At 36.2% G+C, this 25,819-nt stretch overlaps 1 protein-coding gene across 1 annotated transcript; it reads left to right on the top strand.

Moving 5' to 3' along the window:
• CUNH14orf39 (chromosome unknown C14orf39 homolog) lies at positions 1–25,303 on the top strand. The gene is made up of 17 exons (XM_071428396.1): positions 1–49; positions 367–423; positions 3,338–3,464; positions 7,043–7,132; positions 10,525–10,712; positions 11,177–11,219; positions 11,696–11,816; positions 12,967–13,061; positions 17,935–18,074; positions 18,548–18,627; positions 20,701–20,789; positions 20,883–20,947; positions 22,039–22,106; positions 22,426–22,565; positions 23,082–23,217; positions 24,359–24,416; positions 25,053–25,303. The coding sequence occupies exons 1-17, from the start codon at positions 1–3 to the stop codon at positions 25,253–25,255; spliced, it is 1,749 nt and encodes a 582-aa protein (XP_071284497.1). The 3' UTR covers positions 25,256–25,303.
• Positions 25,304–25,819: the final 516 nt, after the last annotated feature.

The raw sequence follows: 25,819 nt of genomic DNA, 5'->3' as shown, positions 1-25,819 counted from the left end.
ATGAATGGCAAGGTTTCGATCAGCTTGGACAAAATTCTGGTCGAGTTTGGTAAGTCATTATATCATACATTTTTTATTAACAATTACTTATGCACTGCATACAGTCAGCTTTATTTTCTGCTTTAAACAGTTTTATTAACTTCAAATAAATGTGTAATATTAAGCTTTTGTTCTTTGGCTACATAATATTTGCTGGGAGGTTGTGGAGAGGAGTCCTGACAGGTATTTAATAGGAAAATTTCTATGTAGATATTTTGCTAAAATAGTTGTTAATTAGAGTTTGCGCAATTAATGCTGCACAGCATGTTTGTTTCACAACTCCACTCGTATACATGTATATAATGAAGGGTTAATTTTCTTCTTAAGCTTCCCAGATAGAAAAGAATCGCAGTGCTAAGGAACATGTGGATCATCAGATAAATTGTGAGTAGTGATAAATGATCATTTTACTGGATGCTGAACACCGATTTTGTTTCGTTAATCCTGGGACATGCTCTGTGTCTCGGGGGCGGAAGCAGGATAAACAATGGAAGCTGTCCCGTGTCCTGCTCTCACCCTGCCTCGTCTTTAGCCATCAATACTTGCTCATTCTCCCCAGCAGACTTTGCTTTTGCTCAACACTTTTAGCCGAGGCTGCTCAGCTGCCTCATGGACAGGCAGTTTCATGCTGCGCCATTTCCTGCTCTGACTCTGCAGCTCCTCACAGTCACTGGCAGCCCTTTGATTCAGCTGTGCTTGCTCAATACATCTGCCACTTGCCTCCCTTTCTTTCTTCATGGTTTTTGTTCTTTCCAGATTTGGACCTCTGCCTCACTGCATCTTCTCTCTTTCTGTTTTCTTGAAATAATGAAAGTTCTCTCAGTTGCTACTACGTACTCAAGCCTTGTTCTTCTTTTTTTGCAATCAAGCAGCTGGTTACTTTATTTGAAATTCAAAACAGTAAACCCAAAGAGAAAGTCTTGCTCTGCATCAAATTTGCTCTGTCCCAGGGCTTCCAGACAACACAATACTATGGACTTATGTCTGGACTGATTTTTTTAACCATGCTGCTATGTGGAATCACTTCATGAAGTCTGAAGAATAGTTTCTCTACCACAAACAATCTGAGAACATCTGTGCTCACCTCTGGTACTCCATAGGTAGATATTCAAGCACATAACCTCCATTAAAAAAAAAAAAAAAAAGAAGAGAAAATTCTGGTCTAATCGGTGTTCTTTTTGATTGTAACATTTCTAATAATCTTCACTGATATGTCCAAGTACTTATTCATTAAGAAGATTATCACAATTAAATTGAAGCACCTTAAACATGAAAACATCTGTAACACTAAATCTGGCACACCTTGGATTCTGGTTTAACTCTCCAGCCACACAACTGAAACTCAGAGATAAGGCTTTTCTTAACATTTATGCAGGCTTAGGGTAAATGCTCTTAGAGAAAACCCAGAGGCTGTGTAGTAACATGGCATAGCTGCTTTTGTGTTCAGAGATACCTAAATATGTGTAAACACACAGCCAACACTCAGGCTTTTAGCAGCTTGGGTTAAGTCTTCCAAAAACTTAGCAAAAAATAGCAACACTGATGTAATTTTGTCTCTGTGTGAGTATTACTTGGCAGATGAACAGCTGTAACATTCAGCCTTGGACTTTTGGTGTGAGATTCATGAGGCTCTTTGGCTACAGTCCCTTTCTTACCAGTGGAGGGAAACAGGCACTTTTAGGATGTGATTTACCTTATCCTGAAGAAACAGGTTAAAGTGGGTTAGATAAAGTCAACTTTTAAAATGCCAGCTTCTCCCAGCTGCGTGTAGCTGCAGCCATGGGTGAGCTGTTCTGAAGAGGGTCCCTGCACTTTGGGGTGAGGTGGATCTCACCCACCAGGTCCTTGTGAAAGCACAGGGTGAGTTGAACAGCTCACAGAAGTGCTTGTCTGTAAAAAAAATACTCAATGAGATGTGAAGTGTTTATTTTGTTAATAATGTTACCTTAAATTCTGGTAAATCTCAAAAAGTTATCTACAGGGTTCTGCTACACTCAGCTGTTTATTTACAGAAATGAAGCCATGTCAGTTGTCCAATATTTATGCCTCATGCTGAGTAAAGACAAGTTATTGACTTTAGATATTGAAAATATTAAGGGACTGAAGATAACTTAAGGATAACCCAAGATATTAAATGACATTGAGAAATTTTTTCTTTTCACTGTCTGGCTCTGTGAGAAGTGGTTTATTTTTCTGCTATAAATGCAGATGCAGTTGAAAATTAATATATAGCAAATAGTGCAAAACCAGAGCCAAAATTCAGGAAAACTGAAGTTTCAGAGCAGTAATTCCAACAACTCAAGGCCTATGTTTCATCACTAAGATGCTCTTCCCAATGGAGTAGATGAGAGAAGGGCAGGATGTGATTGACTTCTCTGTAGGGCCACCTACTCTGGCATTTAGTGCTTCAGGGCAGCAATGATAGCAAGGGATGATTTAGCACTGATAAATCTGAAATCTTGCATAGAAAAAAAAGAATTTAAAAATGCAGAGAAAAAGCATTCACCAAGTTGTGCCTATTGCATTGCAAGGTGAGCATGCATGACAGCTCTCACAGCTTTTACTTGTGAAGAGAACACTGATCATGTTCAACAACATGGATTCTCCTCTAGCCACTCATTCAGAAAGTGTTATAAGCTGTCTGCTGTCAGAAGAGGCAGAATTAAGAGTTTGCCTTAAGAATCTCCACAAATATCATAGTCCTTGAGAACCTGTCATTATAAAGCACTTTTTAATTAATTAACCTGTGTCCTATACCAATTTATCATATATGACAAATTCCTAATTGAGTAAAATTCCTTTTTATTTTATTTTTTCTCTTTCTGTTTTCCACTAATTGCTTATATGCCTTTTTTGATGTTTTTTATTTTTCCTTTATTGTAGTCAGCTTTCCCACTTAGAACATTTGACATTCTGGGCTTCTGCAAAAGAATGCAAATGTTTGAAAGAGGGACCTGGTTCTGGATAGAGAGTGAGGAGTGTTTCAGTGGGAACACTGAACTGGGGAATACCATTAAGAGTTACTTCAGTTCTATACAGACTGGGATTCAGAAACAGCACAAATCATGGCAGTGTCACAATATTCAATGATAATTAAGGTACTCACCACACAGCTGAAAATCCCTGTTTTGACTGACTTTGTTGTTACCTTGCTTAACTGCCAGCTGCCCACTCACCTGCCATTATGGAGATTAAGTTTTTAGGAAGGAATTTTTAATCATTCTAAATATAGACTTTTTGTTTCATGGATTTGTTGTAAATGCATGAATATACTTTTAAATTTATTTCTTAATTTCAGTGTACACTGCAGAAATCACAGAAAAAAAGAATGAAATTGCTTGGTTGGAGGAAAATATAAAGAAAAGCAACGAAGCAATTGCTGATTTGCAAAAGCACAACGAGAGCAGCAAGAGGCACTGTGATGCGTGAGTATGGAAGAGCCTGAGCTCTGAGTTGTGCCTGGCACTAAGGAAGTCACTGAGGAAGGAAGGGAAAAATAAATGTAGGTGTGTTCTGGCAGCAGTGATGTTAAAGAAAACTTTAGTATTCTCCTGGTTTTTTTAAACTGCAAATCTTTAGGTATAAAAATTACCCATCCGCTGAAGAAGAATTATAGAAAAGTAGACTACATTTAATTTTAGGTTGATTTTTTATTTAAATCCCCAGTTCTCAGAAGATCACAGGTACTATCTTTGCAGCATGCTGAAGTATTAATGCAGTAAGGTAATAGAAGCATAATTTTTCTACACTTGGATGCACCTGAGTTTTGTCAAATTTGACCAATATTAAGAATGCTGTTTAAAAAAAAGGCTTCCTAAAATTGAACATCTTTCTATTCTTTCTTCATCATATGTTTCAAGTGACTTTTTGTTCTATCCATATTTTTACACCAGATGTGCCATAACTGGCTCTCCACACACGTGTGTGTTTCTGCTGGCAGATTCCAGTATCAGTTTTGCTCCAGACTGCAAATTTGGGCACAATCTTTTGGTGCATGCAATGGGCTGCCATTCACAGTTTTCCTTACATAAATGTTTGTATCAGATATTAGTTCAAGTTTTAAATGCTAATCACTTTTGGATCTTAGTAATCAGAAGCTTTTCAAGACATAATTTAGCTACAAGGAATTTCATCTTCCTGACACGTAATTTTTAAAAATTAAAACCTCAGATGTTTGCAAGGATAGCTGAAAAGGCAAATCTATATTTGACAGTACAGAGAATTTTTCCAAACTGATAAAATCCACCAGAGTTTTCCATTTCTCCACAATCTGACTAGTTCCTCAAAAGCTGTAGTGAGGATTTTTTGGGCAAATTACGTTTTGTTTTCTTGCAATTCTATACCTAAAGGCAAGTACTTCAATAAAAATATCTATGACATACATTTGATTTTTTTTTTTTTGCAATTTGAATGGAGAGTGTGGGTGTTTCTGAGAATAAAGAAGGAAGTAAAGGTGGCATTGGGGTCCTTTCTAGGTTTATTTTGAACTTTCAGAAAGAAAAAGCAAGAATGGAATCATTAGTGAATAAAGTGGGTGTAGTGGCTGGCTTATTTGAATGAATTGCCATTCAATACTGATTTGTAGCTTTACCATTAAATGAGTTGGGAAAAGATCTGACCTTGGTAAAAAAAAAAATCTATTTTTCCATCACATTAAGTTCTTGCCTCCAATGTAGTATAAAATGAACACAAGTTTATGAAACTATCCCCACTGCTTCCCTTGATACCTTTTTGAGGCTGCAAAATCTGTTTGCAAATGACAAACTGTTAAGTGATGCAAATGAAGGAGTAAAAAATTAAGGGTAGAACTAAGGATCTGATCTAAATTTTAATCATTGAATTCAATGGGTTTTGGCTCAAGTCCTACAAAGAATAATTAATGGCATTAGTGTAAAGAGACTGAAAATGAGAAGTGACTCATGAATGAATACATGTATTCATAGAAGGACAATGCTTGCAGAAGAGTAGAGACTTTGTGTCTTAAATTATTGGAAATGTCATTTAACGACAGACTGAAAACTGCAATAAACAAGCCCTGGCTATAAGATCAGACAATTAGAGCACTTACACAGTAGAATCACCCCAAACTTCTAAAATTTATTCTAGTTGACACTCCATCTATACTGGACATGATTCTAATGTTAGTTTTGTAAATTCAGATACTGTTTTGGAGTCACAATCACCCTCACAGTTGACTAATTGCCAGTGATAGAGCTCAACAGAGCTCTCAGAGAAGCAACGTTTTGTCTGGGTTACAAGACATTCTGAGTATATCAAAGCAGTTTTGAAGATTCTGAACAAAATACAAGGTTCTTATATTCAGCAAGTCTAGAGAAAATATGATTTATGGGATAGATGTATTGGGATAGTACTGTGTTTTCTGAAGAAATCCATATTGGTCTATGTAAAAAAGACCTGAAGGCAGAAAATGACCCAAATGAAACATATTTTTAGACAAGTGATGGCATTTTGCTAATATTTAGTTTCTTGAAGGATTCAAACTAGAAATGTTGATCCCAGAGTGGTAAGAGGTAGTGAAATGCTGCTGAGGGAACCTATTCCAATTTTATTATTTCTCTTACAATTTTTAAATTTGGATGAAAGGATCGTGGGATTTAATGGAAATAGAAGATAATTTTAAAAAGCCACATGAACTCAGAATGTTGTTAGGAGAATTGTTGTCTTGTGCCAAGACAAACTGCAGGATCATTTTATTGCTTTCAGAGTAGTGTGGTTAAAGATCTTTTCTATACCCTGGCTGATGAAAGGAAGGACAAATAAATGTGAAGGCTACCAAGGACATCCATGAGGCAGTGATGCATTTTGCAAACAAGTAAATGAGCTGCTTGAATCCTGCATGCCTGGCTGTGTTCACAAACCACTGTTCTTATACCACATGTTTTTTCATGTCCACAGAATAGATGTGAATGAAAAATGTAACTCACAGCATGGCTTGTGCTCTGATTAATAAAATCTCTATGAATTTTACAGCTCAGTTTGTTTTTTTTTTCCTTCATAGAAAGTAATGGAATTTTCTGAGTAAAAGAACAAAATAGTGTGTGGTGTGCAAGGACATTTTTATATAAGTATGTTGGTTTCTGCTTTTGAAAAAATCTGACCCTTTTGAAATTCAGCTTTCTGTTGAATTTGCAGGACATATGGTGAAGTAACATTTTGTAGTTCCACTTTTAATCACCAGTGGTGATTGAAAGACACCAGTGATGTCCAACAATTTGTGCCAGGAGTGCTGGATGGTTCATGCTTCTTATACCATTTTTTCCCTCCAACAAGATTCTTTCTTTTCAAAAACTTTTTAATATGCCTCTCCTAAAGATGACATCAGAATTTCACTTGAATCAGAAAGTCCACCTGCCTGTTTTTCTGGTATTCCCATAGCCAAGGCAGAGCTATCTCTAATGCCTGGATGTTGAGAAAGTCCTGCTCTTTCTATAGTCCTTAGAATTCAGTGAAGCTGCTCTGCTCTCAGTACCATCCACAGCCTCCTGCTGCAGGAAAATCACTTTGATGCCTTCTGAGCAGGACTTGCTTGGCAAATGGGGAAATTCTGAGTGCATTTGGGTGTGAGATGGGTGCTGGTGATACTGGTGAAAATGAATGGGTGTCTCCAACAAGAAGATTCAACATATCTAAAGGATTTATTAATGGTGATGTGTTGAGGACCTAAAATGTGGATTTAGATGCCTCATTACTTATCATTAGCTCAAAAAAATTGTGATGTTCATTCCATTAATTTCTTAAAAAGTGCTTTGTAATGTTTCTTAATTCTAAATACGTAATTTTTTATTTTCTTCTTGAATTTGCAGGTTTAAAATATTAACAAAATAAATGTATGCCTGCAAAAGATTTCATTTATATTTAACTTTCAAAAAATTAATAAATCATTTGCAAGCTAGCTAAAGTAACTAGGTGTTTTCTTTTCTAAATGTTTTTTACTAAGAAAGACCACTAATATGCTTTTATTTTTTGCTTAATTTGTCCACAGCTGGAGGCCCACCTATGCAATTCTTCAAAAGCATGGAGAATATTTGATAAATGAAGTGAAAGCTTTAGAGGAAGACACAGAAATTGAGAGGTATCTATGATCACATAAGATGAGGTTTTCAGCAATAGTACTGACTAAACTGATCAGCAAAGCTAGTGCTGTCTGCAAGAAAAAATTGTTGCAAACTTTTCAGTTTATAGTCACTTATAAGTGACTGAATAATTGAAAGAATTTTTGTTTACATTACTATGAGATCATGTTATTTTTTAATTGCTAAAGAAATATGGTATGAATTCTTGAAAATCAGTTGCTTCCCATCATAATGCCTATTATAATTTTTCAGAAAATTGTATATTTGCATACTGTATCAAGAAAAGCCCAATACATAAAAATAATGTTTTCAGGTAACAGTTAGAAACATTTAGATAATTTTATGCTTTTCCTTATTTTTGAATATGAATTGCATAGCATTATCAGAATATACAAATCAAGTTTTTTGTATACTGTTGTATATTCTTCAAAATAACCACAAAACATGCAAACTCACTCTTAGGTCCTGAAAAATGAGTAAATAGCTCAGAAAATCCTGGTCTAAAACCATTTTAAGACTAGTTGTGGGCAAGCTTCTAGTCAGCATTAATTGCAAATTCAATTCTGTTCAGTGAGTGGCATCTCAGCTCTTTCATCTTTGTTAATTAGACTCAGAATTTAAAAGAAATTATTAATTGTGTAATGTAGCTGCCTACAGTCAATGAAATAAAGAACAGACCCTGAAGATTCTCACAGAAATGTTCCAAATGTGCTGTGCCAAGGTAACCCTCCAAAGTTCTACTGAACAAAGTAAAACTGATCTCCAGTTTGGGGGGGCTGCTCACCTGCACTGCTCTGCCTGTCAGGGGGTGGAGGCTGCTGCCCTGAGGTGCAGAAGTCATGGCAGACCCCTCCAGATACCTAAATACCAGTTAAGAGTTGAAAATTTAGGCAATTTAAAACATTGCCTTGGAGTTTTTTGTAATCATTCTTTTTGCCAGTTGTCCAAGACAGCAGAAACAGCATGCCTGAGAGCCTTTAATTAACTCACTTAGTAGCTTATCTTTCTTCTTCCTGTTCAGAGCTCTAAATTTGGTGAAAAATAAGGCTAAATTGGCTTTCTATGTGTATATGATTAAGCCTTTTTGGCCTTCACTAATTTGAGCTGACAAGCCAAAGAAGCATTACTTTTAAATTGCTTCTTTGGATAACTAGTTGCAGTTCCAACATGAAAGTGTTTGATCTGTTTTCCTGAGCTTAATTGTAAGACATCATGAGTACAAATCACAAAATAAATTTAATTCATGCATTTTTCAAAACTGTGCCCCAAATATAGTCTATCTGCACCAAAGCATTTGATGCTATGTTCAAGTCAGCAAGATGTGCATTCAGTAAATTCTAAATATTTAAATTAGGAAGGAAAATAAGTGTCTTTAGAACTCTATGAGCTGAATGTTCTTTTTAATCTGACTTTTGGGGGCACTGAGGACATGCTGCTTTATATGGAAAGATGTGTTTTAAAGATGGGCAGATCAGTTCATGTTTAATTAGGCACTTATAATGGAGGTTTATAAAATGTTCCACATTTTTTGTTGTTATTGGTTTCAAAAACATATAAGAATGCATTTATGAACTGGAAGTTAATCCTGAAAATAAGTGATATGAAGAAGGAAAAAGTAATAAATTGCTATCCACATAATGTTCAGGGGCTTGTGAGTGCTGCCTTTTCCCTGTTGTAATTAGATTAAAACTTTTTCTGATTAATGTGAACAGTGGTGAATTCTAAATAGTCTGTGTTATCTGCATGAACTGCAGGATGTAAATTACTTGGAGAAAATATTAAAAATAGTGATGATTACTCAAGACTACTAAACAATACATGGCCACAAATATTATCTGTGAAAAATAGATTTTGGGAAAAGAAGATAAAGTTTTAGGATTATATTCATAAGCTTGAAATGTACCTGTTACAACAAATTACTTTACATATTTATATTATTTATATCTATTTGTAATGCATCCTAAGTTTATTAGCAAATTTATTTTTGATCAGTTATTGCTGTAACATCTATTTAATTAAATAGAACTGAGTATTTTTCATCTTTCACACCTGAGAAATTTTGTACAGTATACAGAAATATTAAGTAAATAAAAAAACTTAGATTCCTGAGACCACCTATGTAGAAAAGCACATAGATTAGTGTCATTTTCTATGTGAAGTTTGGGAAATATCAATTTCTAGGTTTGATTCACAGTGTTGACCTACAGCTTCTCTCCTCTAAATTTTAACAGTCAGTTTAACAGGAACTCTTGCCTGGAGTGTAGTTTGATTTGAAAATTAGAATCTGACTGTGTTTTGCCTTGTGAATTTGTTTTCCTTTTGTAAGAGCAGAAGATTCTAGTATTGAATTTAGACATAAGTTTTTCTCTCTGCCATTGCCTGGCACAGCCAGTGGGCAGCCAGGGCTCTCAAATGCAGCCTTTCAGTCATGCTGCAATTAAATGATAAATAGCAGTTGGAGATAAAATATGTTCCTTAAAGGGGAGTCCCATTGCTCTGCAAGTGGTGAGAGCTGTTCCTTAATATAGGGGCAGGTTGAGAGGTGGATTTCTGGCTTTAATTGCTTTTATGCACCCTAGTTCTTCCCATAAAGGAATTTTTGCTAATCCTTAGGTGTACTAATTATTTTATTTTTTAAAATTTGCCTCTCCATTGTTCACATGAGTTTTTCCTGCATTAATTGATGTAACCTACTTCAGAATTCATAGCTATGTGGTCACATGGTGTCAGTGAAGTTACATTTAGTGTAACATTAATTTACAGGGCAGCCCCACAAGAAGCTGAGTGTTCTGGCTCTTTGCCACTTAAACATTTAAGTGTTTGCTTAACCTTAAGTATGAATAGTCCTGTTGTTTCAGTGTGACTGATGTGTGTGCTTAAGGCTTCCCCAAGTCAGACAGAGATTACTCAGCATCTCCTTGGAGGCAGCTCTCAGTCCAGTGGTGCACCAGGCTGCCCTAAATATGGGAGGTTTGGCCAAATTCTTTCCCTCTGTAACTTTGATCCAGCTCCACCAAAACTGATGGAATTGTGCCAACATGCACCAGCAGAGACTTTGGCCTGCAGTGAATTTCATTATAATTACACAGGCAAAAACACATTTGTCATCTGCCAGGCTGCCTTTGAATATGGTATGGTCTACATTCCCCTCAGAACAGGGAGCTTTGGCTGGTTTCTACATCATGACTATTCTTTGTTACATACAACATAGCCTTCCCTGAATATAGCTGGAAAAGGAAAAAATAAAGCCAAACATTGCCATATCACATATAATCTGACTTTTCTTTCTGACAGCAGCAAATTAACTGAGCTGATGCCAGAATTTATAGTTTTTTTCCTTATAAACAATGGTTTACTGTGAAAAAAAATTAAATTACATGTATTTTTATAGGAAAATCTATGAGGATTCCTTAACCCAGTGTAGGATGAATTTGGAGGAACACCACAAAAAATATACAGAAACTGCTCTGGCCCAGAAGTATTACCAAATAAAGGAAGAAGTTGAAGAAATTCAAAAGGGAGTTTGGAAACGCCTTGAAAAATACAAATGGAAAGAAGATGTTTGCTTGGATATTCTGGGTACTGCTATTGTCAATGCTCTTGCAATAAAGCCTTTTGGCAGTGCACTGCACATTAAAGGTGCCATACAGAAAATCTCTAATTTTCCAAAGTTTCCTTTAAGCTAATTAAATGTATTCTCTTTGTCACACCATTTCTAGGAAAAAAAACCTGTAGCAAATAAGAATTTAGATTATACATACTGATACTGCTTCCTCAAACCCATAAATGTAATGGGGAGAGATTTGTTATTGAACTTCTTGGGGTAAAAAAGTTCTAAGATTTCTTTAGATCGAGCCTCTCAAAATTATAAATTTAATGTTCATCGCATTTTAGTGCTGTTTTAATGCCACTACTGTTATACTGCAATCTTTGTTATCTATACTAAGCCAGGATAAATGCTCCTGATCTATTAATTTATCTTGTATTGTTTAAGAAAATTGATTTGTTAGTTAATGATCTGAAGGTAAATTTTATTTTTGCAGAGGCTGTTCCTTTTACATCCATAAATGATTGGGCTGAACGTATGTATCCTTGATTTCTAGTGTTTGTTCAGTTGTCAGGAAAGAAGTTTTATATTTACCTTTCACAACTTTCTATTAGAAAAGATAGTAATTATTTATATATTTATATATTTATATATTTATATATTTATATATTTATATATTTATGTTTAGAGTGGCAGCATTGGCATTTCTCTGTGAGAAAACTGGAGGTCAAAGTCAGCTATTCAGTTTGAATTTATGGGAACATTTTGGGTAAAGAATAGAAAATTTCATGTAATAACATATCCATCAAAATGCTTCATTTAGGAGAAGCTTAATAGATGTTAGAGTTGAAGATTTGCCAAGGAAATGCAGATTTATTAGGGCTTCCTGCACCTCTACCATTTGTGTTATGGCATAGAGAGGTCAGGGATCTGGTGGCATCCCTTGCTTGAGAAAATATATTGTTGTAAAATATATTTCATATATTGTTGAAAAATATATTCCATGACTTGGAAGTGCCTCTCTGAGGAAAAAAACACAGGAAACCTTGCAGCTTGCTGAAGCTGCTGCACAGGAAACCATCAAACTGGAAAAAGAAGCTGAAGAATTACAAGTGAAAATTGACTGCTTAGAAAAGGTAACTGTATCCTAATTTTATTTTATATAAATATGTGTTATATATGTGGTCATACATAGCACTGTTACATTTTCTGAAACATCAAAAAAGTAGTGTATTTCAGTCTCACAGACAACAGGATGATCCCAGCCTTATAATTACATTTCTATAGCATCACATGTGTTTTCTTAGAGAAGAGGGGGCCATGGATGTGAAGGATTTTACAGTTTCCTTTCTGCTGACCTCAGTTTGTGGCACAGTTTCTGCTAAGGCACCGTGTCACGATGACTTTGGTGTCAGCTCAGGAGAAGACATTTGAAAATGGATCAGGGCCACTCCTCAGTGAGCCCCAGGGTTTGAGTGTGTAGCTGTCACCCAGTGTGTGAAAGCTGCACACTCTTTTTCCTACTGGCTTTTTAAGGGTTTTTGTTTAACTAAATATGGTTTACAATAAGGGTAATGGAAATTCTTTCTCTCCTTATTTTTTTCCTCAAAATATATGTGTGGGTATGTAACACCCAGCAGTGGAACTGGCTGATTGACTAGGAGAAATGCTGATTCCAAAGGGAGAATCTTCAAAATAATCAAAGGGATTTTATCAGTACAGATTTTGGACCTACTCCTCTGTAAAAGGTCTCTCCTAAGCCTGAGTAGCCCAATCTTGTAAAGGTTTAGTAACTTTTTATGGGGATTGCATCTGGGTGCTTTTACCCATCTGTCTGGAGCAGATGATCAAGGACTCCATTCAGTGCCTTGTGCTGATAGCAGCACATTTTGCACAGGTGGGTTTTCTGTTTATATTCTGTCATCCTGTTTGACACTCCTGGTTCCAGACTGAGGTTCCCAATGTGGTTTGTGCTGTGTAAACAGAGAGAAGGGATGTGGTGAATTTGTTTATAGCTATGAAGGAGACCATGTAAAGAGCTCCAGGTTCTGACATTTACACCCATGCTCCAAAACTTCTCTGTTTATTCCAGTTGTTACAGTTGACCCAACAAAAAAAAAAATATTGCCTCTTTTTAACCTTGTTCTCCTCATTTCTTCAGAACCTTTTGGCTACAGAAACTACTACTGAGCATTGATTCATCAAGTTTAGAAAACTTTTGCAGCATGTAGCTAAAATACTTCAAATTTTGTCAATTTTTTTGCCATTTGTTGTTTATCTTTTAAGAGCTTCAAAGAGACTAAAGAAGATAAAAATAATTCCAAAAAGATTGAAGGAAAAAATCAGAAAATTCTTGAGAAGCCAGAACTGTTTAAAGAAAGGTACACTTCAAAATATTTTTTTCCCCTTGCTTTTATCCAGAATACTATGTCAGAATTTACACAAAGACTGCTACAAAACACAGATTGTTGTTCAATAAGGACTGACAAGCTTCTCTAATCCTGGTCATGTGATTTAATTATGTAATTTTAAACGTTTTATGTTTCTGGAGGTTAAGATAGTGACAACTTTTGATTATTGGAAGCTCAATGTATCTGGAAACATGCTATAAAAATATTTTGTAGAAGCATTTTCTCCTCAGCTACTGCTGAGAGATCTGTGTGAGTAGTTTTGAATGCAACTGCAGTGACTGTGCAGTCAGAGATAAAATAACATTAACTCTACTAAATATATGTATTTGGAAAAGGAGTCAGGGTTCCACATGTCAGTTGTCTTCACCTCTGAACTACTTAAGAAATTTAACTCTTAATTTAGCTCTTAAAAACAAGCATGAGTGAAAGTTTCATAGACAGGATTAATGGCTTAGTAAATTAGTCAGTGATCATTTACAGCTGGGACTCACTTTAATTTGAGCTCAATTACAATGACTGAAAATCACCATGAGGACCATCTTGCACTTCTCTAGAGTCCTTGGGAATGTTAAAACATCTCCTGTTGAGCTGGCACTTTTAGACCAAAATCCATTTTAAAGGAAAAATATGTCTGAAAGACTTTGTCTAAGTAATTTTGTCTAAGTAATTTTGTATTATGGTGTGCTTGAAAAAGAATCCTTTTGGGCTTTAAGTAGGCATTTAGTGGAACACATCTATAAAAAAGTGTAGTTTTAGTAATATTTTTTTCACAGGGAAAGTATTTCAAGTCTTTAGTATCTTCTTACAGACCTATGAATCATTGAGATGATAATTTCTGTGTGGTGTAGCCTTTGCACCTTCTCATGTAAGAATTTTGTAATTGGCAAGAACAGAAACATGGGAAAGCAAGAAATCCCCCTGGTTTCAAGAAAAAGTAAAAAAAAAAAAAACGATGGAAAACACTCTGTTTGAATTTTCAAAGAAACCCATGTGTGTTAAGTCTGCAGAACAAAAAACACCAGTTAAAGAGCTGCTGTAAGAGGCAGAGATCCATGCTCTGGGTGTGGAGGGGTAAGAATCCCTCAGTGAGGCTCCTCATGGTAAGGAATCCATAGGGTGCACTGCCAGGCCTGCCATTTGTACATTTATTTTCCTGTCATGGAGTGTGCTTGTACCTTCACCTGAAGTTGTGTATGTTCCACAACATAAAGACTTGTAGAAAATGGCATAAAATTGGCTTCTCAGTATTTTTATCTTACATTGGTGTACTAAAAAAAGTCTTCACTAGAAAGCGTGGAAGTGACTGCTCAAGTAACTGTTGGTGTTAAAAACGGGTGTAACATGAAGCTGTAAAAAAAAACCAAAAAAGAATGTCACAGACATCTTTTATGAAAAATCCTTTCCTTAGGATTTTTCCTCCTGAGAAGCTGAGAGGCCTCAGGAACAAAATGTAACCAATGGTTATCTGCTGCTGTGGAATGCAACAGGTGCATCTGGGATGGGTCTCATGTGGTTGTTTCTAATTAATGGCCAATCACAGTCCAGCTGGCTCAGACTCTCTGTCCAAGACACACAAGCCTTTGTTATTCATTCCTTCCTTTTCTATTCTTAGCCAGCCTTCTGATGAAATCCTTTCTTCTATTCTTTTAGTATAGTTTTAATATAATATATATGATAAAATAATAAATCAAGCCTTCTGAAACATGGAGTCAGATCCTCATCTCTTCCCTCATGCTAAGACCCCTGTGAACAGGGTCACAAAAGAACTCTGAAGAAAAAAACCCAGTCAGAAACTGTGTATAGAGAAAATGAGCCATAGGAAATAAAACCTTTGCAGACTCAAAGCAATGTACAAAAATAAACAGCAGAATGTGGGTGCCAAAGGCAGGAGTTTCTTTCAAGCTGTCCTGCAGCCACTACAAAGTTACTACTGAGCAAAAAGATATTTGTGAAGAAAGGAGATATCTTCATCTTCTGCCACAAAAGAAGAAGAAATAAAAAGGAATTGTGCTGTGAATCTCCATGAAGTGGTCCAGACCAGCATGAAACCAGCAGCAGCAAGGGAAAGAACTAAAGAGAGCAATGAAAGCACTGGGCAGAACAGATTGTACAGATTGATACCCATGAAAACCTTTAGAAGGCTTCAAGACAAGAAGCCAACTTGCAAGCCCATTAATAGGGGCTGGTACACATGTTCTGCCCTGGGCAGCAGGATGACAGGGGGAACAGTTCCTTTAAAAGCCTGGAACACTGTTGTTTGAATCACTTAGGTCTGGCCAGGTGCTGGTTAGGAGTGTAAAACACAGATTCCTCTGCTCTTACCAGCTCTTGTCACTGATTCACAGCTCAGCAGTTACACTGACAAGCACCAGAGTTTAATTTCCAAAGCAAGAGCTCTCATCAATCAACAAACAGGACTCAGCTCTTTTTGAAGTTCTGGTCTAGATTTCTCAATTAGATATTCCATTTATTACTTAGAAAGGCTGGTAGTTGAACTGTGCTATGGCAGATACAGTGTTCAGTCTCTCTGCTTTTGTAAAATGGTTGGGAGATATTTAATTCCATGACTCTGTAATTCTTTATTTCTTTTTCTTTCCAATTTGGTCGTGTATTAATTCCATCTCTTACTTTCCAAGTGAGAGCTTTTGGCTACATCTTCACCTAAAGGAGATTCCATGGTGGATTATTGCAGTTCTTGCAGCATCTTTGCATCAGAAGTGATTGACTTCTACTGAGCAAGGAAAAAAACAGCTAATATAAATCTTAGAAAAGTACTTATGAAGTTGTTTCTGAATTTCTAATGTAAACATAGATGAAGAGCCAACTCAAAAGAATGCTCCTGATGAGAATACTGGATGTGGTTTCAGTAACTGTAAATACCACAGAAGCAGGTGTGATTCTTCATATGTATAATGAGATACACTTGATTCCTGTAGTGGAAATTAATATTAATCCTTGGGTTTCTTTATGCTACAAAGAAGAAAATACTACTAAGTAAATGGCAATTTTTTTTGGCTTAAGAATATCTATTTTCCTCTTTGCACTTTAAAAAACACGTGCAGTATGGATCAAGATAAAGAGTTTTTATCTACTCAGATGTGTAATAACAATGAAGTAGAAAAAGAAGAAAAATTATTATTCTTGTTGCTGCAATTTGGATTGTTTTGAGCTCCATGATGCAGTTTTGGTTTTCTTCTGGTGGTATTAATTAGTGTCAGAGAAGATGTGCATGGTTTATATTTTATTAGTGCTTATGTAGAGGGAAGAGAGCAGGTGTAGAGCATTTGCATACAGTTTAACTGCAGGCTCTTTTGGAAGGCTTTGATACTTAAAGAATGAATATCTTAAGAACTTCTGAGTTCAGTTTGTAGCTCTGCCTTTGAAATGTTATTCTGTATAGACATGCACTGTAAGAGGATTTTTTATTTAATGGAGAGTAAGTCTTTAGAGCTATAGAGTTGTCTGCTAGGCTTTACAGAAGCACAAGGAAACTGACTCCAGGAATTTTTAAAAACAGAGTTTGACACCCTAAGTTCTGGGAAAAAACCCAAACCAACCAAAAAAAAAAGACCCCCAACCACAACCCCCCATTATTAATGGGGTCTAACTGATGGCCTCAGCCACAGTAGCCTTGCTCAACTGATATTTGAATGATGATTGTGGTAAAATGAGCCATTTGGAACAAAGTGAAACAGAACTCAGCCAGAGTTCTGTGTTTAGCTCTGATTTCTCCATGCTTTTGACTCCCTGCATCTGAATTTACAGATAGACCAGCCACACGTCTTGTTTTCTGTAGCATTCATTCTTGACACAGGTTTATCTAGAGCTAATGTAACTGAAAGATTTACTTTGGATTTTAGTTTTTTAGGTGGTTTTGTGCAGTTTGTTCAGTCTCAGTCCAGCACAGCACCAGGTATGAATGTGATTGCAAGAGAAAATAGTCCTTTCATCAGAGATGCTTGGCTGAGGTGCTTTCAGGGTTTTATGAGAGCACAGTTCACACAGCTCACATCTATGTATATGAGTTTAATGCATTAGGTCCTTATATTTAGCCAGGTTTCTCAGTGGTATTTTTAAATTAGTGTTGCTAATTTTACTCCACACTATTTTATAAAGCGTATCGTACATTTTATCTTATTTTTGTTTACAGAGAATTTCAAGAAGAACAAAAAGACTGACACAGTTCTTCATTTGTTCTGAACAGCATTGTTCAGTCAACTACAAACCAGATGTTGTAGCTAGAAGCACAGAGGCACTAAGCAGGAATGCCAGAGAGAAAATAAAATAGAACTCATTATTCTAAAAAATAGTAAATGTTCCTGTGCCAAACAGCCACTTTACTCTTCATTGTTCTGCTAACCTTTGTCTTTCTGCACTGTAAAGGGCTATTTACCCTACACAGATAATTACCCCACAAGTGAAAACACTTGCTGCAGTTTTCTCTTTTGTGTATATGTAGTGTGAGTATTCCAGACAATCTCAGAGAGAGAAAAAGTGGTTTTAAATGTGAAAATGTGATTTCAGAACTATAATAATGAGGCACTTTGATTAAAGTGCAAAACTCCACAATATTAATTCTTTTCTTTGATACTGACAAAATTTAAGCCAACAATGTTCTTATGATTGGCTTATTACTCCTTTATGGCCTCTTTTTCAGAGATATTTTCTCTCTGATATTATTTAAAGAAAACCTCATTTTTGTCAACTACTGGTGCTGAAGTGGTAGAACTTCCTTGACAACATCCAATGCCCTTGAAAATTTCACTTATTTGAAGCAGCTATATTTTATGATTTCTTTTCTTTTGCAATGAGTAATTTTTCTTTGTAATTTAAATTTGCTTAGGGTGTGTGAAGAGCGTGAACACCCATGTTTGCCAAAGGGGAACCATCAGCTGTATAAAACATTGCATGTCCCGTGCATTCCTCGGAAATTTGTCCAGTCTGTACAGAGTTTTAGATTCTCAAAGCAAAGACCAGAAACAGGTGCAGTGTGTTTAATGACTTCAGTGAGCATTTTGGGTTATTTTTGTGCAAAAGAATGAGTAAGTGATGATAACAAACCTAGCGAGCTGCTCAACTATTTATAGTTGAATCCAGGCTTTCAGTGGAAGTTGGGTGATTACCTTTATTTATGTTCTGGAAATCTTGTGTGTCTGCTTTCTCCTTTGTCTGTGCAATGAGTAAAATAACACAACAGGTACACCCAATGTGTGGTGTCAGAAACATCTGAAAAGAATTTAATCTCAAATCTAAAATACCTTTAACACTGTTTGCATTAGTACAGTAAATATTAAACAGCTGTCATTCGTTTGGTACTTTCATACTTTGTGATAAGTTTCTTTTTGCTCTCTATTAAAAGGAAAATGTATGAAGTTTATTCCCAAGTTCTGTTTAACAATACCATACTTTGGATACTTAATCTTATTGACAATATTATGTAATATTTGTAAATTTAGGGAAAGAAGAAAAAGAGAAATCAATGGAACTTTCAGTGGCCACCAGCAGTTCCTCCAGTCTTGCAGAAAATTTATCACAGGTGTGTTGTACTCCCATTGGTAAAAATATGAAGTTATATAATCTGTTTTATGTGGTTGTTTAAATTTAAAACACTTCAAATATACCTCATGGTATTATATCTTACATAAAACCTGTTAGCACTGCAAATTGCTAATCATGGTAATCTGCAATTGCTTGGTAATGACAGCAAAAATCTTTATTTTCATTCTGAAAATATCTGTGTTCTTACAAAGTGCATTCTAATGCCAAATCGAGGTGGACCATCTTACCAACTCATTTTGTATAACAGTTTTTAGCATTGAAAATAACCTCTATAGATTCTGTATGTAGGAAATATTTGGAACTTCAAAGGAGGATCAAAACCTTCTGTTACTGATGAATCATGAGCCATCTACCCCATAATGAAGGTTTCATAAAGGACTGAGTGTACAGGACAGCCCACAGGTAACAGCTCCATTCTGAGGTTTGACCAGAAACAGAAGTCTGGGCTGAGAGGAACAAAACCATGAGCCACAGTCCTTGGTGCACTGCAGGAGCCCACAAGTCCGTTTTCTATCTCTCACACATAAGAATATAGTTACTATGACCTTTTTGAAATGGTGGAGTGAATTGCAGTTTTATTATTCAAGCACAATAAACTAATCCAGAAGAAAGCTGGAGGTATAACTTGCAAAGTTGTGAAAACCACCAATAGTCTCATGGAGTGCAAGACCATTCATAGGAGCAATAGATTGTTAAAATATTAAATGGAGAAATCAGAGGAGGTAAGGCCATAAGGGGTAGAAGAGTTTGTAACTGTGTTTGCTGTGCAGAAGCTTGGGCAATTTTCTATCTTTAAACCATCTTTCTAAGGGACATCTCACTGGGTAGACTTAAAATCAAAATTTAATGAACAACAAAAAATCAGGTAAAAAAAGTTAGCATAACCAGTTATGAATTTCAAGGGAACTGAAGAATGAGATGAGTAATCACTAAATGGTTTAGAATGAAGTCTGTGTGGAAGACAAAGCCTTCATAACACAAACCAAGTGGAAGGACAGTGACAGGATTGAGTGGGGCAAGACCAGAAGAAATTTCAAGCAATTCTGATTTGTGACTGGCTTAGGGAGTTGGAGATGATGAGGATGATGGAAGGGCTGTTGCCAGGGTAATCTAGAGATGAGGCTGGGAGTCTGGGACCTAGAATTGCACTTAGACAATTGTAGGAAGCAGTAAGTCAAGGTTAAGAGAACTTTAAGAAAGGGTGATGGCAACAAGGAAAAGAAGATGGAATCTGAGGAAAAATAAAAAGATTGGAAGAAAGAAGGTTGCTATGCTTCAGAAAAGGTGTGCTGTACACTACAGGAGTTGAAAGGCAGGCAGATTCTGCAGAACCAGCTCTTTTGTCCCCTGCCCTGAATAGAAATCAGTTGATACATTTTGTTAATTAAAAAGAAACAAGAACTAGACACTCCCTGTAAAATAATGTGTTATTTGATGCTGAGGCATAGATTCCTCACCCTGCCCCTAAGGCACAAATACATGCTACATAGAAGAGTGATGGCTTCTGCTCTGATGAAATTCTGTGAGGTTGGGAGTATTTCCATATTTTCTGCAGTTTTTCAATCCCACATGAGACCTGTGCTAGCTGAGACTGATGTGGATGCTCAGTTGGCCTCCAGAGGCAGAGCCAGGCCTGGCCCTAGCCCTTTCTGTTTAAAAGTAGACCTTTCTGCTTAAAAGAAGGGATTTCCACTGTCTAAGGAGACATCAGAGTGATTTCTGGCTCCAGCCCTGTGTTCTCAAGCACAAGCAACCAGGCTGCTGCAGCAGCAGCAGACTGCATGAAGTTTGTAAATGGCAAAGCACTATTGGTGTTACAGAAAAGTTAATTAATCACACCTAGTTAGCAGAGCTGTGACTAAGTATTAGAAAATTACAGAATACAGGGTATCATGCTGTCAAAATGTAGGTAAAACAAAGTTTTTACCTTGTCTGATCCTTAATTTCTGGTTGAAAGAAGGGATTTCCACAGTCTAAGGAGAAATCAGAGTGATACTGTTGAAGTGACAATTTCACTTGCTGCCTCATGTGAGTTTTTTCTGTTTTTTAGACAATGGTTATTGGCACTGCAGGGACTAATCGCCCACAAATTGCCCGAGTTCCATCAACAGTAAGCATAAAAAAACAAGTGAAATTCAGGTAACTTTTCTTTAACAAAATAGCTTTCATTCTTGAGGCTGGGGTTTATGAAAATAATTCACATTTAGGCAAACATTAACCTTTGTCTTTTAGACTGTCAGATCTTCCAAAGCAGTTGACTTCCTATCAACAGTTTGAGAGTGGAAATGCAGTAATGGGTAAAGTACTACTATAATTATTTTTATAAGGTTGAACCATATAGTTATAAACTAGGAAATTCTAGGGACCAAATTTTAACTCTGGCATTGAGAGGGCCACCATTTGCATTTCTTTCCACCTTGATTGGTCAGCTCAAAATTTGAGTAGAGCAGACAGGCAGAGTCCTAATTTAAGTAGAGACTTAACTGCTCAGTAAGGTGGGATTTAGTCTGTACTGACCATTGTGAGGGAAAGGATCTGTCCAACATCTCTTCACACCTGAGTCTCAAATTATTTGGGTAAAATGAAATCCAGTCTTAACATCTAGCCAGAAGGCATGAGAAAATGCAAAGAACATAAATATAATAAACCCAGTAATTTAGGTATCTTGAAGAATCAGATCAAGATTATTAAAGATGAAAACTAACTGGAGAAAAACATGCAGAATGCTTACAGAAAAAAGCCAGGGTAGTTACAAATACACCTGTAGTTTTTGAAATCACAAGGACCTGAGCTTCAGTTTAAATATTTATTTTTCTAATTGAACTTCTAATTTAGATGCATGTAAGAGATTATAGCCTAGATTTTTTTACAAAGAGAATATAGGACCTTAACCCACAGTGCTTGAGACATAGCACAGTCTGAAGCTTAGAGCAGAAACTCTGATAGCAGAAAGTCTGATAATGTTTCTTCTCATTTCTCCTCCTGACTCTTGCCCAGTTCTTTAAACTACACTTCATCACTGTCACATGGATGTGCTTTTTATATTGTTCCCACCTGTTTCTATTGACTATTAGCCCTCTCAGAGGGTAATAGCTGGAGTAGACAAGCACAGCACTCTCAGGAACAATGGGCAGGTTTGAAGAACACACCAAACCACAAGCAGCAGCCTGAGTAATGCTTTGACAGCAACGAGTGGCAGAACAAGAGGTAATTGTTATGGACAGAGCCACAAAATGGGTTGTTGAGAAAACCACAGTCAGAACACTTCCTTACCAATAGCAATGCCAAGCTAGTGAACTTTTCTCAAGGATTCTTTCCCACAATGTCATTTTTCTGTGTTTGTTTAAAATGCTGTTATAATCCAGACAGTGCTGTCTTTTTTGTGCAGCAAGCCAGGAGGCCAAACATGTTGATGAAGCAGCAGATGAACACATGGACTGTTCGTGTGTACCTCAAGTAAGAAAAGCATTTCTTATGCCATAAGTAAGAAGTTTATTTAGAATAGTCAAATTATTTTGACATACTTGATTCAGTTGGCAAGAGGCAAGTCTCAGAGATTGGTAAAGTGTCAATTGGTGCATAACACTTTCATTAATGTGAGCTGATGAAATGTTTTGAAAAGAAGTCAGCATTTAAAACTCACTTCTTGCACAGAACTATAAATAAAGAGCCTCAGTGCTGTCTCCACTGAGAAAATATTTACAGTTAAAAGGAATAATGATATTTTGGGAAATGTTGTATGTTATAAACATCATTGTATATTTCTTTTTAATAGGATGTGCACACAGGTTTTAAGCCAATTGAAGATAATCCTGACATAGAAGAAGAAAGTGCAGAACCTTTCTTAAGAGCACCTAAAACACCTGACTTGAAGGGGAAAAAACCACACTTCTTAAAAACACCTCTATTTGACCCGTATGATTTCAACTTTTATTTTAATTCTGAGCAAAAACTTGTACTCACACTTATTATATAAGCATTTCTGCTGTTTTTAAAAGACACTAGTAAAATAATTTTCTGGAAATCTCTTCTGAAAATATTTAGAATTTTTTCCTAAGCTATGCTTGATATTTATTACGTTTTCTTCCTACAGTATCATTTCCAGTTGAAGCTGTTTTGAAAGATCAGTATTTTGCTTAGAAATATATGATACACATTGTGTTTTTCTGCAGTAATATTTGTCACTCTGATTTCTATCTTTGACAGGCTTTTTGGTTTTTTTGTTAAGAGGGCATGGAGTTGGTAAGAACACCACCTCCCTTTACTTTAAAGAATTGTGTTACCTGTTCTGTGATGCAAAAAGAAATTATTGATGGAAGCTATGGGGATGAAAAATAGTGAAAAACAGGAAAAGGAAAAAATAGAAGGAAAAAAGCCATCTACAGCACTTAAAAAGTTATTAATACAGTTCCTACATTTCTGTATTTATAGCATTCAAAGTTTAGGTTGTGAAGAAGGAACACCAAAATCTCCTGCTTTCTTTTCTCACCTCAACTTCTCCCAGAAGTCACCTGGCTTTAATTTATTTGATTCTTCTCTGTTTGGAGCACAAAATTCATCTGATGAGGTAAAAAAAATGATTAATTGTGAACATTACATTTCCATGAAGCAAAATATGTGAACAAAACAGCATTGACACTGAATGAGATTTTTCAGACTGGCTATCTTTGCAGCAAGCATTTTTTTAATGTCTAGGTTATGAATCTCTCTCATCATGTACAAATATACAGTGACTCAATTCACCAAAAGGCTTCTGGTCCAGTGTTCCAGTGCAAAATTCAAGTCCTCTAGCAGAATTCACGACTCACATGCTTCTCCTGTGTGGTTTTGTCTTGATGAAGTGAAGAACAGTGAGAAGGGAAGAAAGGACAGTCTATTAGAGTTACTGAACAGCAAATATGGATTAGCTATACTCAAATACAGGAGCTAGGCAGACAACTAAATGGAACAGGGAATGGAATCCAGGTCTTCCATTTTCTTTGCAGTGCTGTAGAGTAATTTTTCCTCTCCTGGGCTATTAGGTAGACAACTGGGGATCCAGGGTAGATGCTTAGGACAGGGCTTAGCATGACCTGTGTGTAGGAGAGAGCACACTGGTGTGTGGTTTGTGAATTGTTTAGGAATGAGGTGGGTTTTAAGTCACCCAGTGCTGTCAGAACCCACATTATGTTGTGCCTGCTCAGCAGCAGAAACCAAGAATTTACCAGCTGTAGCAGATCTGGGATTCTTTAGAGTTACATGAGAGTTTTGAAGAACTTCAGTATCTATTTTAAATCTAAGAACTCATTTTAAGATTGACAAGTGGTTATCCTGCTACTCTTTCTGGCAATATGAGGCCCTGTTCAGTAGGAAGTATTTGTGTTGTTGCTTGGAGATTTTATAAAATGTCACAATTTGAATAGTTTTGAATACATTTGGTTTAAAAACTCACCATTAAGTCAGGTCAGCTTTTGGACTGTTATCAGTCTGGTTTTTTCCTAGAAGAATGGAGGAAGAGTGTTTGCAGCTGCATGCAAATATCATAAAACCCATCTGATCAAAGAACTTACCTTGCAACTTTAGGGACTGATAAATACCTTTAAATCCAGATTTTGTAAAGCTGCTAACATTCACTGAGTGTGTTTTTCTCACTAAAAGCAAACATATCAGCATTAAAATTTACTTTTGCCTTTCTCATTTGTTAAATAAAAAATCTGTTTACATTTCAGACAGAGGAAAATTATTCTCTGGGAAACCTGAACTCTCCGTCCTCACATGAAGATATTAGTAAGTCTGAAGCTCAGATGTACTTGTGTATATCAGCTCTCTTCTGCTTGTGCTCCCATGACTGACAGGCTCATGATCCAGCTTAACAGAGCTCCTTTGGTTGTCTGAAAGGATGTTCAGCTGTGATAGTGTTGCTCTGTGGTTTTTTGTGCTCATTTGTGTTTTAACTAAACCTTTAGCTTAAATCTTCCCTTGCATGTTGGGCTCCAAATGCCTGATGTATCATGGAAAAGAAGAGGTATGAGAAAGAAAGAAATAGGGATAGTGTTAGGTGTGTTTAAAGCAAAATGAGAGGACTTGCAAGGGAGAGGACAAAGTCCAAGTATTTCAATGAGTCATCATATTTTTCTCTAAATAAACACTTTTGCAGATTCTATTTACAAACACCTCAGTTGCAAAATGTATCATGCAGAAGTGTTTTGTTGTTCTAAACCTTCGAGTGCTCCACACTTTATCCCATTTCAATTCTAATAACAACCCCCTGGAAATATCATCTCTGGTGCAGCAATAAACACACAACTGTAGGGTGATTCTCAGTGGGATATTTGGCACAATATGTTAATAAAGAAACATGTGCTGAATGCAGTATTGGCTCAGATTTAATCTAATAACAAATATTATATGTATTCCATATAGGTAGCTTCTTTGGGAAACCAGAAAATGAGGATGCATTTACCTTTCCCTTCCCCTCGGAATCAACTTCTCATGCATTTGGAGATGGAAAAGATGATGTTGGTTTTTCATTTGCATTTGGACAGGATCAGAGATCACCACAGTCTCCTCCTCTGAAAGGTTTTCATTCTTCCACACAAAATACAAAGCCATTTACATTCTTTTGAATACCTTTGACTTCCTTTAAATTATTTTCCTACTTAGCCTTGACAAATGTTTCCAGTTTCTTGAGATAAAGTACAAAGCATTTCTTCTCCTTCCATTTCTTGTAAGAATACATAATTGCAATTGCTGCAATGTGTGTTCATCAACCACACATTTTGAGATTTCCTTACTTATCTTTGAAATGTGTTTGTTCATAAACTGTTATTATATGCTCTTACTAAATTGGCACTCACAAACAGAAATATCATTTTAGGGTAGATATTTTTGTTTAAGTCAATGTCAGTGTTAAGTCAATGTCTCTGAGAGCATTCAGCTTCTGATATAAACTAAATTACTTGTCTTAGTAAGGATGACTATTGTAGCAGTTAAAGCTGAATTTGAATTAAAGACAATGTTCTTGAGTATTCTATGTATAACAGCTGATTAAGAAAATATTTGAAATAAACATTTTTATTAATGTAATTTAAGTTTTGTAGGTATTTCTTAATATCTGAAGTGGAACAATGATGCAATTGCAATACTTAACATTTCATTCCCTTTCCCCTTTCCCTTCTTTTCCTTTTTCC

This window comes from Agelaius tricolor, unplaced genomic scaffold (assembly GCF_023055355.1).
Source record: "Agelaius tricolor isolate 1412-34295 unplaced genomic scaffold, bAgeTri1.0.p SCAF_5, whole genome shotgun sequence".
In the NCBI taxonomy this organism is placed as follows: domain Eukaryota; kingdom Metazoa; phylum Chordata; class Aves; order Passeriformes; family Icteridae; genus Agelaius; species Agelaius tricolor.
Note: the sequence above shows the minus strand (reverse complement) of the source record. Positions and strands in the feature narration are given on the sequence as shown.

Excerpts from the sequence above, each read along its gene's own strand:
- CUNH14orf39 (XM_071428396.1), top strand. The coding sequence starts at position 1 with ATGAATGGCAAGGTTTCGATCAGCTTGGACAAAATTCTGGTCGAGTTT. Across the intron at positions 13,062-17,934 it reads CCAGAACTGTTTAAAGAAAG|GGTGTGTGAAGAGCGTGAAC; the intron begins GTACACTTCAAA and ends AAATTTGCTTAG. Across the intron at positions 20,790-20,882 it reads AAAAAACAAGTGAAATTCAG|ACTGTCAGATCTTCCAAAGC; the intron begins GTAACTTTTCTT and ends TTTGTCTTTTAG.